General features: G+C 38.4%; 1 protein-coding gene across 10 annotated transcripts in view; it reads right to left on the bottom strand.

The window, feature by feature from the left end:
* The window catches only part of WDR17 (WD repeat domain 17), a 53,393-nt gene extending 40,485 nt beyond the window's left edge, over positions 1-12,908 (bottom strand). For 3 of the 10 annotated variants that reach the window (XM_064710629.1, XM_064710632.1, XM_064710628.1), the window contains exon 1: positions 2,916-3,122. In XM_064710629.1, the coding sequence (XP_064566699.1) occupies positions 2,916-3,026 (111 nt within the window). In that variant the 5' untranslated portion in view covers positions 3,027-3,122. The other 7 variants (XM_064710634.1, XM_064710637.1, XM_064710635.1 and 4 more) reach the window with 7 other exon arrangements.
* Positions 12,909-15,949: the final 3,041 nt, after the last annotated feature.

Here is a 15,949-nt window from a genome sequence, read left to right on the forward strand (position 1 = left end):
TTTATACTTTGTAAAGAAGTATTTTATTTTTAAGTAATTATATTTGACTCTTAAGTATACAATGAAAAAACCTCTGTGTGTGTAAAAAAAGCATACCACATTGGGAAAGCTAGCAGTGTGTGCTCACAGTTTCCAAGGAGATGAAGGAAAGAGGGAGGACAACAAAACCCTTTCTTTTCAATTGGCAGAAACAGCAACATTCTACGTCCTTCCTTGTTGCTTAATATAGAAAAAAAACCCAACAACCAACCACATTAAACTGAAAATTGGTATATCATAAATATTATTTAAAAATAACAACTGAATTGACTGGATACATATCATGGCTTTATATCAATAACTTAAAGATAAATGCCTAATAATCCCTACCTTAGCATAGGTATCAATTTTTGGAAAGCACTTTAGAATTTCCATGTTCATTCCAATACCTTGCTGGTCCCAAAAATGGAAAATATTGTTCTTATTGTAGAATGAAATCACTTTACTTGACAGATGGAGGAACTAAATCTTGATGTTCCCGAATAATGCAGTTACTACAGGATGCAGGAGAAAAGACTGAGTGTTGTGTCACACCACAGACAAAACTGCAGTGCCAGTAGCCTGGCAACTGCAGCTCTTTAACAGGCACCATTTTAATTTTAATCTAACTCCTTTTTCTCTGCTTCAGCTACTCAGTGTATTTCATTGCTCATTGTATTTCCCAATTGCACTATGATAACACTTGTAGAATAACAATAGCTCTTTAAACCCATCACTTAACACTTTCATTATCAATACAGTGCAGGCATGTCATCAGAATCCATAAATATCTAACCATCAAGCACAAGCAACAACAGATGTTCACATGTGCTTTGATTGTGGTCCATGTGCTGTAAGACCTATCCAAATATGCAATATGGCATGCATACAAAAGTGGATATAGAGTAGCCTTATGTTAATCAAGTAGCCTTATGTTATGCTTCTGTGTATACAAAGTGTAGTTTCTTAACAGCTACAAGGAGTAAAGTGCAAGTGTCCTCTGCTTCTGTTCACTCTATTGTCGTTATTTTCCATCAGGTCTGTCTCTTTTCTTATGTGGAAAGTTTGCTGTCACTCCTGTATGTCAGACATATAAAACTCTCATATATCTCATCCACACTACTGTCCCAAGGCACCAATATTTTTGTCTGCAAATCAATGATAAGATAATAATTAGTAAGATCTTTAGTGATATAAAGGCATTGTATCATGTTATTTCTCCTTGAAAACATTGGGTGTATTTACCCATCCTTGAAGATGAAAATGTCACCTGTGAACCAGAGTTTCAAATTCATTACCCTATCCAGTGGGACCAGTTAGAAGCACTGGATAGTGGACAATCATTTTATCTTGCTAAAAGCATGAAGGTGTTCAAACTTATGAAGAAATGCTGGCATGTCTGCAAGACAGAGCAGAAAATGACTTCTGACTGAATGTCTGCCTCAACAGCACTGGGACGCATGGAAAAACACAAACATAATTAGCACTGGTGTCCTTCCACTGGAACTGGGAAACACCAAGCACATTATAGCCATGTTAGGAAATTAAATTCTCAGTAGTTTTTCCTGACCCATGAAATGAGAGTAATTGGAAATACTCTGGTATATATGGAAATATTCTGGTATATATACAGCTTAAAAGCCAATAAATAACTTACAATATGAAAACTTTGACAAAACAAACAAAAGTTCTTCCTGCTTTGGAATACTACAAAATGCTAACCAATCTGTAGTCTTGACGTGGCTTAACAAACTGCAGTTACTACTGCAGGTGTCTGAATAGTCTGAGACAATGCACACTACTCAAGCAACTCCTCCTGGGCAGTGATAACCAAGCCAATATCTGCAGAGTATTGCTTAATCACAGTTTGCACATAATGTGTGCAATACACAGAGATATGTATACAACCATGTCTGATCACATAATGAAGCATCTAAGAGTCTGCATAAGATTCTGTTCTCAACTTCCAATACAGAGTTACAACAATCACTGGAAGATTGCTTTTCTGCTGGCAAATTGCCAAAACTGCTCTGATTTCAGATAAAGTTACCTCTTGACACATCTCACACCCGAATCCCTGATGACAGCTGTTAAAAGGTAATTCTACATCTGAAGCACCCATATCATGAGTGACATGTAAAATGAGAACAGTGGAACCGTATTAATATCTGCCAGTTTTTTTATACTTATGAGCATATAGCTGGTATTATCGAGTAATACACATTAATCCAATGAAAGCAGCTGTTTTCACTAGCATCTCCTGCATTCTAATTAGCTGACTATATACTCTGAAAACGGAAAAAGAAATCACAGAAATGTAAGGTATCATAAAAGAGCTTAATACAGTGAGAGTAATGTGACTTATATCCATTTCCCACCATAAATCTATGAAAGCAGCTGTAGACATGCAGCTAATACATACTAAAAATAAATCCAAGTAATCCTGCAAATGTTGCTATAGTAACAACTCCTCCTCAGAAAAATGGTAATAAAAACATAAAGCTATCCAAGATACAACTTGGAAATGACCCTATGTGAATTTAATCTCTCCCAAATATTTGTGATTTACTCTATTACTAACTACAATTATTTCATTTTACTCCATGCATGGTACATTAATTCCTTCTAATACAACAAAGTGTAATGTTTGCTTTTCATCTCATTACATATTAAAAAATTACTACTTGTTAAATTATGCAAGCTAAAAAATGCAAGTAGGTGGCTGTCACACTTCCAGTACCTTTTATGCAGCTAGCAACATTAATTTTCAAAAAAGTCATTTTATCTCAAACCATGACAACTACTTTTGATATAATCAATATAATAATAAAGAGCAGCTTAAAGAAGAAAAATTTAAAAATAGTAAAAGAGAAAATATTACTTTAAGCAATTCTTACTCTTTGTTGTCCTTCATACCAATCATCTTCATCAAACCAGTGGGAAATATAAGTCATCCAAGCCATGAAAGAAGGCACAGTTGAAATAAAAAATACAGAACCTGAAGACATATAAGTACAATAAGTACTGTGCTAAAATTTATTCAACAGTATAATAAGCTATTCAAAGATCAGATCTGAAGTCTGTAATATGATTTGAGATTAATAAATTTTAAATTACTAAATATGTAATCTGAAATACTTTTAACAGCAATTTAAATGTTCTACCTATTGGATTTTCTAATGGAAAACGGAATTCAATACTACAGTAATTATTAGATTATATATTCCAGTATTTAAAATTGAAGCAGGTTAGTGCTTCAAGATTGATTTTGCCGTGCTTCTGAGCTCCAAAAATGAGGTGCTGTTTGAGTCATTCTTATCTGTCTTCCAAAAAAATTACTTTCATTTTTAAAAAATGTACTATCTACAAAATGTAGTTCAGTGCACAAAAGCTTGTACTGAAATGTAAAATATGCTCAGAATCATGGGGAATGATTTGTTTTGGTTATGTAGGGAGTGGTTTCAATTGGCACAGTAGGAGGGGCCAAAATTATCGCAAATACCAAGCGTCGGTTTAACTTTTTTTTTTTTTTTGTAAGAGGAAAAAGAAAAATCTGCAAGTCCATTGTTCACAGCCAGCAGAGCCTAAAGGGCTCAGCTGCAGCCACCAGCATTGGCTGAAAAATGTAAAAAGCCTAATTTAACCAATTCATCGGAATGGATCTGCTTCTTTTCTCTTCCTTAGAAGAGTTTCACATATCTGACAACATTTATGCCTCACACAGGTAGTATCCTTTTCTGGTATGCCTCCAAGTTTCACATTAGGTTTCACAGTGCATTATGCCAGTGAAAATGAAAGGTAAAAATGAATAAAAGCTGTACTACCACATTTCCATGCTGCAGCAATATACTTCTTCAGCTGTGCTATGCAGGAGACATTATCATACAAATCTTCCTGACTGCATGGTTACAGCAGCTCAAATCCTCAATAGACATTGTGCAGATCTAAAAAAAACCAGTTTCTTAAGAAACCTAGGATCCAGATAAGCTCTGCCTTTCTACGCTGACTTAACAAGCTGTTCCTCAGTTTGTAATATAATAAATGTAAAAACTAAACAGGGAAGTCTATTGCTTAATCAAGAAAAAAACAAAGCAAAGTCGGAAAAGTAGCTGGAAGTACCAGCTACTAACTGGTCAACATTACATGCCAATTCCACAGAGCAATTCTGTGTTATTACCTGTCCTACCCCAGAATGTGTAGTTTCCATTAAGGGTACTGTATAGGCAGGTGACATTCTCCAGGGGAATAAAGAAAAACAGCAATATTTTTGGTTCAAACCTCTTATTCAGAAATTCTGACAACCAAGACAAAAAAAAGAAAACAAACCAAAAACAAACCACACATGCAAAACCATAAATATTTAAGTCAAGGCACCCAGTAATAGGAAGTAGCATTCCAAGATTATCAGATTTTTTGTATTTATACAGTCATCCATCTAAATGGATACAGACACAAGAATATACAGAACTTCCTACAATACTGCTGAAACTTTTCAAATTACTTGCCCTTTGAGATTTCAGCTCAAACACTAACTATGCAAAGTGCACAGAATTGCACGGTCTCATAAACTGTATGAGAAACATGGCACCAATTCAGTCACCTCAAATGACAGCACTGAAGACACTCCTGACCATAACCATGGTTTATGAGCAATCAAGAAAAACATTACTGATGTACTGCTTCTGTGAACAAAATTTTAAAAAATGTTAAAATGTATCCATATTATTACTGCTTGTTACACATGAAAATCATGGTTTCAAGTAAGTAAATACTTGCCCATTATGGAAAGTCTTTGCTTTCAGGGTGTTGTGTCTTTTTTATAAGGGCACATAGTATCACTGAGAATCTTGATCAAAGAATTACAGGCAGTTCAGTAGTATCAACCTTTTTTCTCTTTTATGCCTGTAGCTGTTCCACCATCTCTGAAAACGTGTTTCTTTTGTATGCCTATGTATTGGTTTCGCATCCTCTGGTTTTTGATAGTTAGGGGAGCCACAGAGGCGGCTTCTGTGAGAAGCTGCTGGAAGCTTCCTCCATGCCTGGCAGAGCCAATTCCTGATGGCTCTGAAGATGGACATGCTGCTGGCCAAAGCGGGGCCAATGAGAGAGGTTGGTAACGCCTCTCTGATAATGTATTTTAAGAAGGAAATCAAAACAAAGTGCAGGTGATTTTTTTTGTCAAACAAGAGGAGGAGGTGAGAACATGTGAGGGAAACAACAGAGACACCAAGATCAGTGGAGAAGGAGGGGAGGAGCTGTTCCAGGTGCCACAGCCATGATTCCTCTGCAGGCCGTGGTGAGACCAAGGTGAAGCAGCTGTGCCCCTCAGCCCTTGGGGATCCACGGGGAATGCAGAGATCCACCCACAGCCCACGGGGAGGTGTTCATGCTGGAGAGGGTGGATGCCTGGAGGAGGCTGTGATCCAGTGGGAGACCTGGTGGAGAGAGAGAGGGCCCCTGCTTCCCGGCTGGAGCAGCCTGTCCTTGGAGCACTGCGCCCATGGAAGAGTGACCCACACCACAGCAGCTTCAGGAGGACTGTGTGCCCGTGGAGGGGCTCACATTGCAGCACTTTTGGGAGGGCTCCTGCTGGTGAGAGTGGACCCACTCTGGAGAGGTTCATGGAGAACTGCTTCCTGTGGGAGGGACCCCATGATGTAGCAGGGGGAGGACTCCTCTCCCTGTGCAGGGGAAGAAAACCTGGGGTGATGAACTGAGCAAACCCCCATGCCCCGTTTCTCTGCACTGTTGGTGGGAAGAAGGGAGGGGCTGGGGGAAGAAAGGATGTTTTTAAGGGCTTATTTTACTTCTCATTACCTTCTCTAATTTAGTTAGCAATAAATTCACTTTGTACCTTTAAGTCGAGCCTGTTTTGCCCTTGGACGTTTTTTTTTTTCTCTCAATCCTTGCCTCAACTATGAACACTTCATTAATTTTTCTCCCCTCTGCCCAGCTGTGGCAGGGGAGGGTGAGCAAGTGGCTTTTGTGGGTGCCTGAAGTTTGACCATTGTCAAACCACAACAGCCTGTACCTGCTCCACCATCTATGTGATCTGAGTTTTCCAGTCTCAATACCAACCTGTCAGAAGAATGAGTCTCTCAAGACAGACAAACACTGTGACTCACATTTAGTTTCAGCATCATCAGGGAAGCATGGGCTAAAATGGATATGGATACTGTATTATCCTTTCAAAAAACTGGTAAATATCTTCGACTGAAAAGTACAGATATAATTAAAATCATCTCAGGATAGCAGATGGGAACTTAAACTGCTTAAAAATATCTGTTACAATTACCTGTGAATAAGAAGTTTGGTGCTAAATTATATGTGAAAAATTAAAGACAAGAAAGACTGCAAATGCATTGTAAGGCAATTATATGTTTTTGCCTACTTCATCATTCATCTCCAGGTCCTGGGAAAACTATAATATTATAGTATGCTGGTTTTGGCTAGGGTAGAGTTAATTTTCTTCCCAGTGGCAGGTATAGGGATGTGTTTTGGGTTTGTGCTGAACAGAACTGACAACACAGAGATTATAATTCATATAGATTACACAGAGCCAAGGCATTTTCTGGGGGTGCATGTGAAGCTGTAAGGAAATTCAGGGTGGGACAGTTGACCCCAATTGACCAAAGCAATATTCCAGACCATGCTACATCATACCAGGTACATAAAATGAGGGGAAGAAGGAGCAGGAGGAGACATTCAGAGTGATGGTGTATGTTTTCCAAAGTAACCACTGATGGGGCCCTGCTCTCTTGGAGATGGCAGAGCACCTACTGCCCATGAGAAGCAGTGAAAGAATTCCTTGTTTACCTTTGCTTGTGTGCTTGGGTTTTGATTTTCCTCTTAAGCTGGCTTCATCTCAACCCACAAGTTCTCTGGCTTTTACCTTGCAGATTCTCTCCCTGATCATGCTGGCGGGGGAGTGAGAGAGTAGGTGAGTGGGTGAGTGGGGCTTGGCTGTTGGTTGAGGTTAAGCCATGACATACAGGTGTAACAAAACTTATGTATAGGATGAATAAAACTATGTATACTAAATAGTATAATAAAATATGAAAAACCTCAAAATGTTCAATCCTTTAAATTGTTGTAATTAATCTTAGTATATGTTTTATAAGTAACTTTGTATGCTCTTAACCTAAAGTCCAGCTGGTACCTCCAGTTAAGTGTTCATTGATCTCAATTTAAGGACAACAAAATGTACTATAATAGATCAGACCAAAAGAGACATCTTCAAGGCATATACAGTCTTGTATATAATATATTGCCCAATAAATTTGTTTTAAATATTCTAGAAGGAATAAAACCAGACAAAACATCCTATTGATTTGATGCAGAAACAATTGTTTAATTCTTGAGCTGACACAAGAAAATGGCATGAAACTGTGTCAGGACATGTTCAGGTTAGACATTATGGAAAGATTCTTCACTGAGAGGGTGGTCAGTCACTGGAACAGATTCCTCCTGAAGCTTTCATGACACCAAACCATTCAGATTTCACTAAGCATCTGGACGATGCTCTTAGTCCTGTGGTTTAGCAAGGAGCAGGATGTCAGACTCAATGATCCTTACAGACCCCTTCAAACTTGAGATATACTATAATTCTATGATCAAACTTGTGCTGCAGACATTTCACAATCCTCCCTTCGGAACTAGGTACTCTTATTTTAGCTTATTTCAGATTGAGTAGGCCTAAATACAAAAAACTTGTAACTGTCAGAAGGAAAAAGTGGAAGGGATGTTGAAAATAATAATGATTTACCATATAAACATCACAATGTGTTTTTAAAGTTCAGAACTACAATGGTCAAGAATTACAAGAAACCAAATGCAACCAACCACCCCACATCCCAAAGGAAACTCATTAAAAAAAAACCAACCAAAACAAACCAAAAAAACGCCACTCGTGGTTATCTTCTCTTTGTATTCCATATCAAAGTTGATCTTCTGGACATTTCAGTGCATGTATCTGTTTAGCATGAGAGCAAGCTGCTCTTGCTCTTTACAAAAGACATGACCTTAAGAATATGGTCAAATATGCTGGAGAGTATAGTGGCCTCAATCTCTACCCACTGAAAAAAAACTGTACCTAAATATAACATACTACGTATAAATTGCCTAGAAAACAGAGGATAAAAGATTACATCTGAAAATAATGTCCTATATTGCATCAGAATGAGCAAACTGATGCTACTCTCCCATGTTTTCTGGCAATACCACAAATCAGCAATGCACTTTAGTTATGAATAAAGATTTTCAGAAATGGATGATGAGAGGTAAGAAACCTCTATTTTGATCTTCCACTTACACCATGAAATTTGCCCTTGTTAAATAATTTGAAGTTGATATACTGTGACAAATCAACCATGTACTTTTTTTCAAATACATCTTTAACCACTGTTTCTGTTTCTGCTTAACTATTATATACAGAAATATTTAGACATTTTCTGTTTAACCTCTATAAAAAGTTATGTTTGATATATTCTTGTCAAAAATTAGTAGCATTATATGTTTTTCAAAATTAAGAATTATTTTAAATTAATCCAATTTTTACCTCAGAAGTTTTCATTTTTGCTATACTCAGTTCTCTGAGAAAGCTTCCTGCCAATTTATATAGACATAATTTCATAATATGTCCCACCAAAACTCTAAAAATTATCTGTCTTAACTACTGAATTACTAAAGATTAATATGCTGTGATTTTGCACTGAAGACACAAAACTCATTACAAGAATGTCTTAATAACAAAAATGCACAACAAATAACCCAAGAACAAAATATTTTAAAATTTCCTTAAATCAAAAAAGCCTAGAAATTACTTTAATGATTTATATGCCATTATGCAAATTCATTACACCAACATATACAGTACAGAAGTCAGTTAAATCCTCAAGTTTTATTTATTAACAAGCACTTTAAGAATCTTTACACTGAGAGCACAAAGCATGTAATGATGCCAAGTATCCTAAAATAAATCCTAAAATACAATGTTTAGAATAAAGCTGTGCAAGAACCAATCATACGATAACGACACAGCAAACTTATACCTCAGCAATCTTATGTCATACAAGGTCAGGCAACAATTAGATTTCCCTAGACCTCCCCAACTCCTATCAAGCTACTAATGGCTCAAACATAGCATGGCTCTAGATAGGTGTCCTTTTTATTTTTTTCTCTCACTTGGTCTTTCCCAGCAAGCTATATGGATTTATCAGGACAAGAAGACACACAGAACAATCAGGCCACCTCACAGTGATTGGAATAAGCTTTTAGCAACAGATGTACAACACTATCATCACCACCAGACCTACACTGGGCTGAGACTTTCACACAACCTTCTCACAAGCTACTTTCAAGATTGAGCTTTATCAGGAGATTAAGCTTTAGCTACCAACAATAGCAGTGGATTGGACTTGATCATGTATCTTCTTAAGGATGTTCTATAACTGGATTTTAAAAATAAATTTGATGAAGCTTTATAGTCTTTTTCCAAGAAAATAAATCAACATCTCTTCAGAAAAAAATTATAAGTTTATAATATTTATAATACCACTTTTACTATGGCTTAGCAGATACCATTCTAATGCTGTGAAGAATATATATAAAAAATGACAATTCTAAATATCTCCAATTGTGTCCTTGGTCAAAAAAGAAAAAAAGGAATATATTTACAGAGAAAAATTACAATCTCATTCATAAAACCATGTGTATATTGAAATATTTGTATCAGTTCCGTAATCACTACTTGTATAAAATTTGAATACAGCCAACATTAAAATACCCCAGTTATGATTTAACCATGCAGGTAGCTAACTGCCCATGGCCACTTGGTGATTTTTTGGTCTGTCAGCAAACAGTTCACATGCCAAGAAACATACTGCATGTATTTTTTGATATTATGATCACAAGATTTTATTTATGTCTAGTTAAGTCATTCCATTGTAACATATTCTTCAGAGACAGATTCTAATAAATTTAGACTATAATAGTGCAAATCCCTGTCTGCAGTTATAATGCACACATTATAAAGTAGATATTTTAATTACATCAACTTTTTATACTATAGTTGGCTGATTCGGATGTTAAGATAAATATAAATTAAATAATTAATATAAAGTACATTTCTAAGGCAGACATAAGAAACAACATAAGCACTCTCTCATGTACCAAAAATAAAAAAGTGTAAGGAGAAGACTTAGCAGGGACAACAGTGCTAACAACAATCAAGGTCATCAGCATAAAATAAACCACCTACACAGAAAGAACTGGAAGAGCCAAGTTCCTACACTTGACACTGCTTTGAGAACTAATAAATTATATTGTCAACAAATAAAAAAGTCAGCAAAGTTCTACAGGCCTTTACTGATAACCAAATAAATCCCACATATACCAGAAAAACCAAATTCTCCCACCAGTACTAGAACAGGATATGGAAAAATGGCCATAATGGATACAGCCAAGGTGTGCTTATAGGATGCAAGTGGGGAAAAGATTACCATAAAGCTTCTGTCTTTCTCCAGTGCCCATAGTACAGCTCAGCTGCTACCATAAATAATGGCTAGCCTGAGAGATAGGATGTCACCACAATGGCCAATACCCTACAGGGAAATCCACAGTTCTTGTAGTCACTTTCTGGAATTCAAATGTTATATTGATATTTACTTATTTTCTTGAGCTGCCTAGATTTGCTTTATAAAACAAATAATGTCAGTTACACAACATCACCAGGACTTGGTGAAGTTACTCCTACTGGCCACATCAACTTTAATTCACAGACTGCAGGAAGAGGAAATACTGCTCTCCCTAAGTTACAATCTCCTATTACCACTGCTAGAAATAAAATGCTTAATTAAATGGATAATTAGGACTCACCAAAGACCTCCCTTACTTCTTGCTATGTGGGAATTTTCCTCATAGCAGTTGACCAAATGACAAGTTTATTGCATGTCACAGGTCCTTTAAACAGCCAGAGCTACTCAAAGAGTCAAAGATTTGGTATAACAGAACACAGAGAATGTTGGAAGCGAGGAAGAAGCCTGTAGATATCTTATCAAGGAGAATAATTAATAAATGAAAAAAAAAAACAGTTAGTAAAACAATAGCCCCATAATATTTTTAAATTTTTGCATTATCTGTATTCTTCCATGCATACTCCATATTACCTCTCTAAGTTCTTTATACCACCATGTCTCCATGTGGGTTACAACAATTTGTTGAAGATGACTACAGTCTTAACTGAAGCTTTTGAACAGTTTTGAAATACAAAATATAAATAACGATATCACTAAGTCATCTAGACTGATTCACACAAGGCACTTATTCTTGAACTGCGACCTTGAAATGTATCAGTAACTTACACAGTTGTGCCTGTAATTAGGAAAGAAACACCACAACAGAAGTGTATTTTCTCTATTTTAGGACTACAAAAAACTAGGAAGTTCAACGATTAGAACCCTGAACTTATTTTAAAACAGTGGGAAATACGTCTTTCCAGAAATAACTTAAAGCAAAATAACTGTACTGAAGTTTGAAGAACATCTTACTGTTACGTGTTTCTTACCAGAATTCTTCCCCTGTTATACTCTTATGAATAGCAGATAGCTGCATAATGTCAGGGCAAAATTTTTAAACAAAGTACAAAACCACAAGGCTCAACACTCCTATAAAAACCTTCTAAAATTAGTTAGAAAGAGATGCAATGAACTTACTGGCCCATTGAAGTTTTGAAAGACTAAGTGCATGGCAATCAGAAAGAGGCTCTTGAATCAGTAGGGTTTAGCCCTCAAAATGGTCATTTCCAAGTATTTATTTTCTATATCATTCCATGATTAAGTCTATTATTAAGAACAGTATGGTCTTTATCGAGTCTAAAATCCAGGATTATGTTCTTCACTGCAGCATTACAAGTAATTAAAGACCTTGCTCAACAGTAGCAAGATGAGCAAGTTTCCAACGCAGTTTCTCAAACTGCTGAATTACAATGTCTACGTAAAGCAACATCTTTAAGATACTAGAAGAATTTAACACAGAAAAAAATCCCTTAAGCTTATTTCTTCATTTGCAGAGTCTCCTGTCTTAAATTCACTCTCATAAGCTTTTCTTGTGGTTTGCTTTTGTACTTGAATGATTTTTTTTAACTCTCTAAGCTTGATTTTGCTTCCCCCTCCCACCCTCGTCCCAGCTGGGAAAAACATTTATAGTATAAACAAGCCCAAAGCTCTCCCTCCCTGCGGAGGGCAAGCGTTCGCTTACTTCTTTTAGAGATTGCTGCCCCCGCCTTTACTCGATCTTAAGTTCGCATTTCCGCACAAGCACGTTTGTAAAGAGAGCACACAGAGCAGGACAGTCCCCAGAACAGTGTAAAATCCCGACAATACCGTCAGACGGCTCCTGGATGCTTCAGACACCGCCCGCAGCCCCGAGCGCTCCCCGGGGCCGCTCCGTCCCCGGAGCGCAGGTGGGCGCAGGGCGGCGCGGCCGAGCCCCGCGCAACCTCCCGGGCCGTGCTGCACCCCGCGGGGCAAGAAACGCGGGGCAAGAAACGCCGCACCGCACCTGCCCTAGCCTGCCGGGCCCGGCCGCCGAGCTCTGGCTCGCTGCGCGGGGGCGGCCGCCAGCGCTGCTCCCTCACCTGCCGGCCCGCAGCGCCCACAGCGCGGCCGCGGCAGCGCCGTCTCCGGGCAACCCGCGCGCCCGCCCCCGCCGCGTTACCGGGCAACGCGCGCGCACCCCGAGCGCGGCCCCGGCACCGCCGCTGGGAGCGGGGCGCGCGGGCCGTGTGGGGACAGCGGCCCTGGCCCGGCTCCGCTGACACCCGTGTCCGGCTGGGCCGTGCGGACCACCGTGGGTTAGCGGCTACGCGGCCTTGAAGGTCTCTTCTGACCCTAGTGATGCTGTCATTGTGTGACTGTTCCGTGCGGCTCCGGCTGGGGCGGCGGCTGGGAAGGGCAGGTTTCAGAGCTCTCAAGCTCATTCCCCGTTACTGGGAGGGCACCTGAAACCAGCGCCAGGCGGGAAGGGCGGATTTTGCGCTCCCCGAGGATCTCCGGGGGTGCTGGTCCGTCCCCAGACGCCCCGGTTGTCAAGACAAGCACTTGGAAAGTGACATGAAATTGACTCAGTTCGATAAAGTGACATGAATATTGACTCATTTAGCTGTAGCTGCCCTTCGTTCGCAGGGACCGCGGTTACATGCTGAAGGGCTGAAGGGAACTGCAGCTAACGCACTAATCCCATCAAAGAGGAGTCACAAAATGCATCCCACCAGATCCCACTCCACCTGGAGTTATCATGTACATGTGTGGGATTATGATTCACAGACACTTATTGGGCAACATCCACCTGTTTTTCTCTTCTACTTTTTCCCTCCTCCAACTGCTTGTGCAGCTGGGTTGGTGGCTTGCAGTGTGGAACTTGTTTAGTGAAAAGTATTTTTCTTTGAATTATATTTCAGACAGAAGAATTTCCTGGTCCAACTCAGTTTAACACCATTGCTGTGTTTGTGTCAAAGTGATGCAAACAGTGGGAAAGTACCCAATAGAGTGTGAAACTACAGTCCCGAAGACAGTTCTTGATTTCTTTCAATAAAGCTGACACAATCCACTGTACCTGACATGTACGCAAATAAGAAAATATGTCGTTACCCTGTTCTCTGCAATAAAGCAATGTGTTGTTTGAGAAGATTTGTTGTACTGTGTAATTCCTGACAAATTCTTCTTTAGGAGAAGGAACTAAGAAGAGGCGGATAAGGAATTACTTTGCCTATGATTTACTCGGCAGAAAATGTACAATATACATCAACTGTCAGTGAAACATTTCTTTAATTTGCTTCCTTCCTTAGAAGACTATGCTATGTTTCAACCTAAAGGATCTTGAAGATCATAGCAACCATACTTGGACATAGTCTCAAGCACTATCTATTTTCCAAATCCATCAAGAAGTTGGATAGTACAAGAAGTGGGAGCAGACAGAGAATGGAACAAAAGGCCCTTAAGCACTGTACTTCAAGAAAGGCTTCTGGCAGAGGTAAATGCAAAAAATATAAGGAAAATAAATGTATTCTTTCACTCTTAATATTGTATCTGTTGGCAAAAATAAACTATGAGATTTTTATACTAAATGTTGTATTTGAGGTCATGGTTACGTACCCTGTACATTTATCCATCATCCTAGACTTTTGATCTCCAAAACAACCCACAACACTGAACACCATTTTTAAAGTCAGCATTTGCATTTGTTATTTTTAAAACATCCATCTGGAAATCCATGTGCTCCCTTTTTAATAATAGATAGCAAATAATTTTCTGTTCAGTTTTTGTCTGGTCATGCTTCCCTAGCTCTTTTCAGCCAAGCCTTCCACCAGCTGAAGAGATCTAGCCAACTTTCACTCTTAGATAAGATCTAACTGATAAGTGCAAATTACCACATAAGTTGCCTTTATCTTTTCTAGTTACATTGGGTAGCCTAGGGTGACTGGAACTGCCTAGAGCTTATTCCTAGAAAAGTGTCAGTCTGTGGATCAAAGGACTGATTCACAGGACCATAATATAGTAAAAGAGGATGACTCAGATTAGAGGGACCTTCTGAGACAATCTGTTCAAAGCAGAGTGAGCTATGAGGACAGGACAGATCGCTCATGGTTTTATTTTGGCAGTCCTCCACTGAACCTACTCCCTTTAGTTGATGCCTTTCTTGTGTTGGGGGCCCAAAACTGGAAGCAGAAGAAAAGATGTGGCCTAAGAAGTGCTTAGGAGAGAGAAAAAATCTTTTAACACTTTCTCTTTTACATGCTAAGGATAGAAACCTTTTCTTTAAATAGAACTAATCACATTTAAGTGCATAAAGTAATTTTCTCTGGATTCTGAGATTATATTTAGCACTGCAATCTTTGCTATGCTGTGTTTTATTTTAGTTACTTAGAAATGAAATATAATTTTTACTATTAGGGGTCTTGATTAACATAGGCATACCTAATAACTCCTTTATGCAAGGTGTCTACCATGCTACTAAGAATAAATCCTACTTTTTCTATCTTCTCTGTGACTTTCAGCTCAAGAAGTAAAGGTATCAAGGTGAAATGCAGTAGTTTATTGTCATCCATGTCCACCATACACAGTCTTATCTACAGCATTAGTTATCGTTACTAGAGCTTTAGGTTTTTGCAGAATTTTTTTCTTGTTTTTCCTCAGTCACTAAAAGCTAAGCAGAAGTTTATTCAGCTAGTTGTGTCTTATTCCTAACAGAGCTCTGTATTTTCTCCTGCACTCCTGTTATTAAAGAAGGATATATTTATCCCAATTATGAACATCCAATAAAATCAGTAGAAATAGAAATTTAAAGATATTGAAAATGCAATTTCAATTTCCATCATATGTCGAATCAACAAGTACTTAGAATTTTGCTTACTTTCATTTTATTCCTATGATATGAGTGACCTCTGGTGGGAATATGTAAATATTGTTTTAATTTCTCACTAAGAATATTTTTTCCCACTAATGATCCTATTCACTTGCTGTCTGGCAGGAAACATATGCCTTTCTACCTCATGTTAACTGAGGTAGAAATTATATCCAGCAAATGATTTCATGGGGGACTCAGGCTGGTGGTTATTTTCTCCCATTTTTTCTAAGAAATCCTTAATGAAAGGGGTCAAAATGAGAAAATACTTGAAAGAAGCCTAATTAATTGCGTTCATGCAGGTTTTTTATTAGGTGCATACAGTCTCTGCTGTGACTAAAATCAGTAACATTTTATAAACTATTTTAAGCAGAGGAATTACCACCTTGGTGCTGGTGTTGATGTTTGTTGGTACTTACAGCATTGGGATTGCCTAGAATTCATTCCAGGAAATGAAATGCAGTGAGTCCAACATTTGCAAATGAGATCAGGCCAAATCAGAAAGTCCCACTTGTCCTTAGTGACTTGCACA

Source organism: Zonotrichia leucophrys, chromosome 4, assembly GCF_028769735.1.
Source record: "Zonotrichia leucophrys gambelii isolate GWCS_2022_RI chromosome 4, RI_Zleu_2.0, whole genome shotgun sequence".
In the NCBI taxonomy this organism is placed as follows: Eukaryota; Metazoa; Chordata; class Aves; order Passeriformes; family Passerellidae; genus Zonotrichia; species Zonotrichia leucophrys.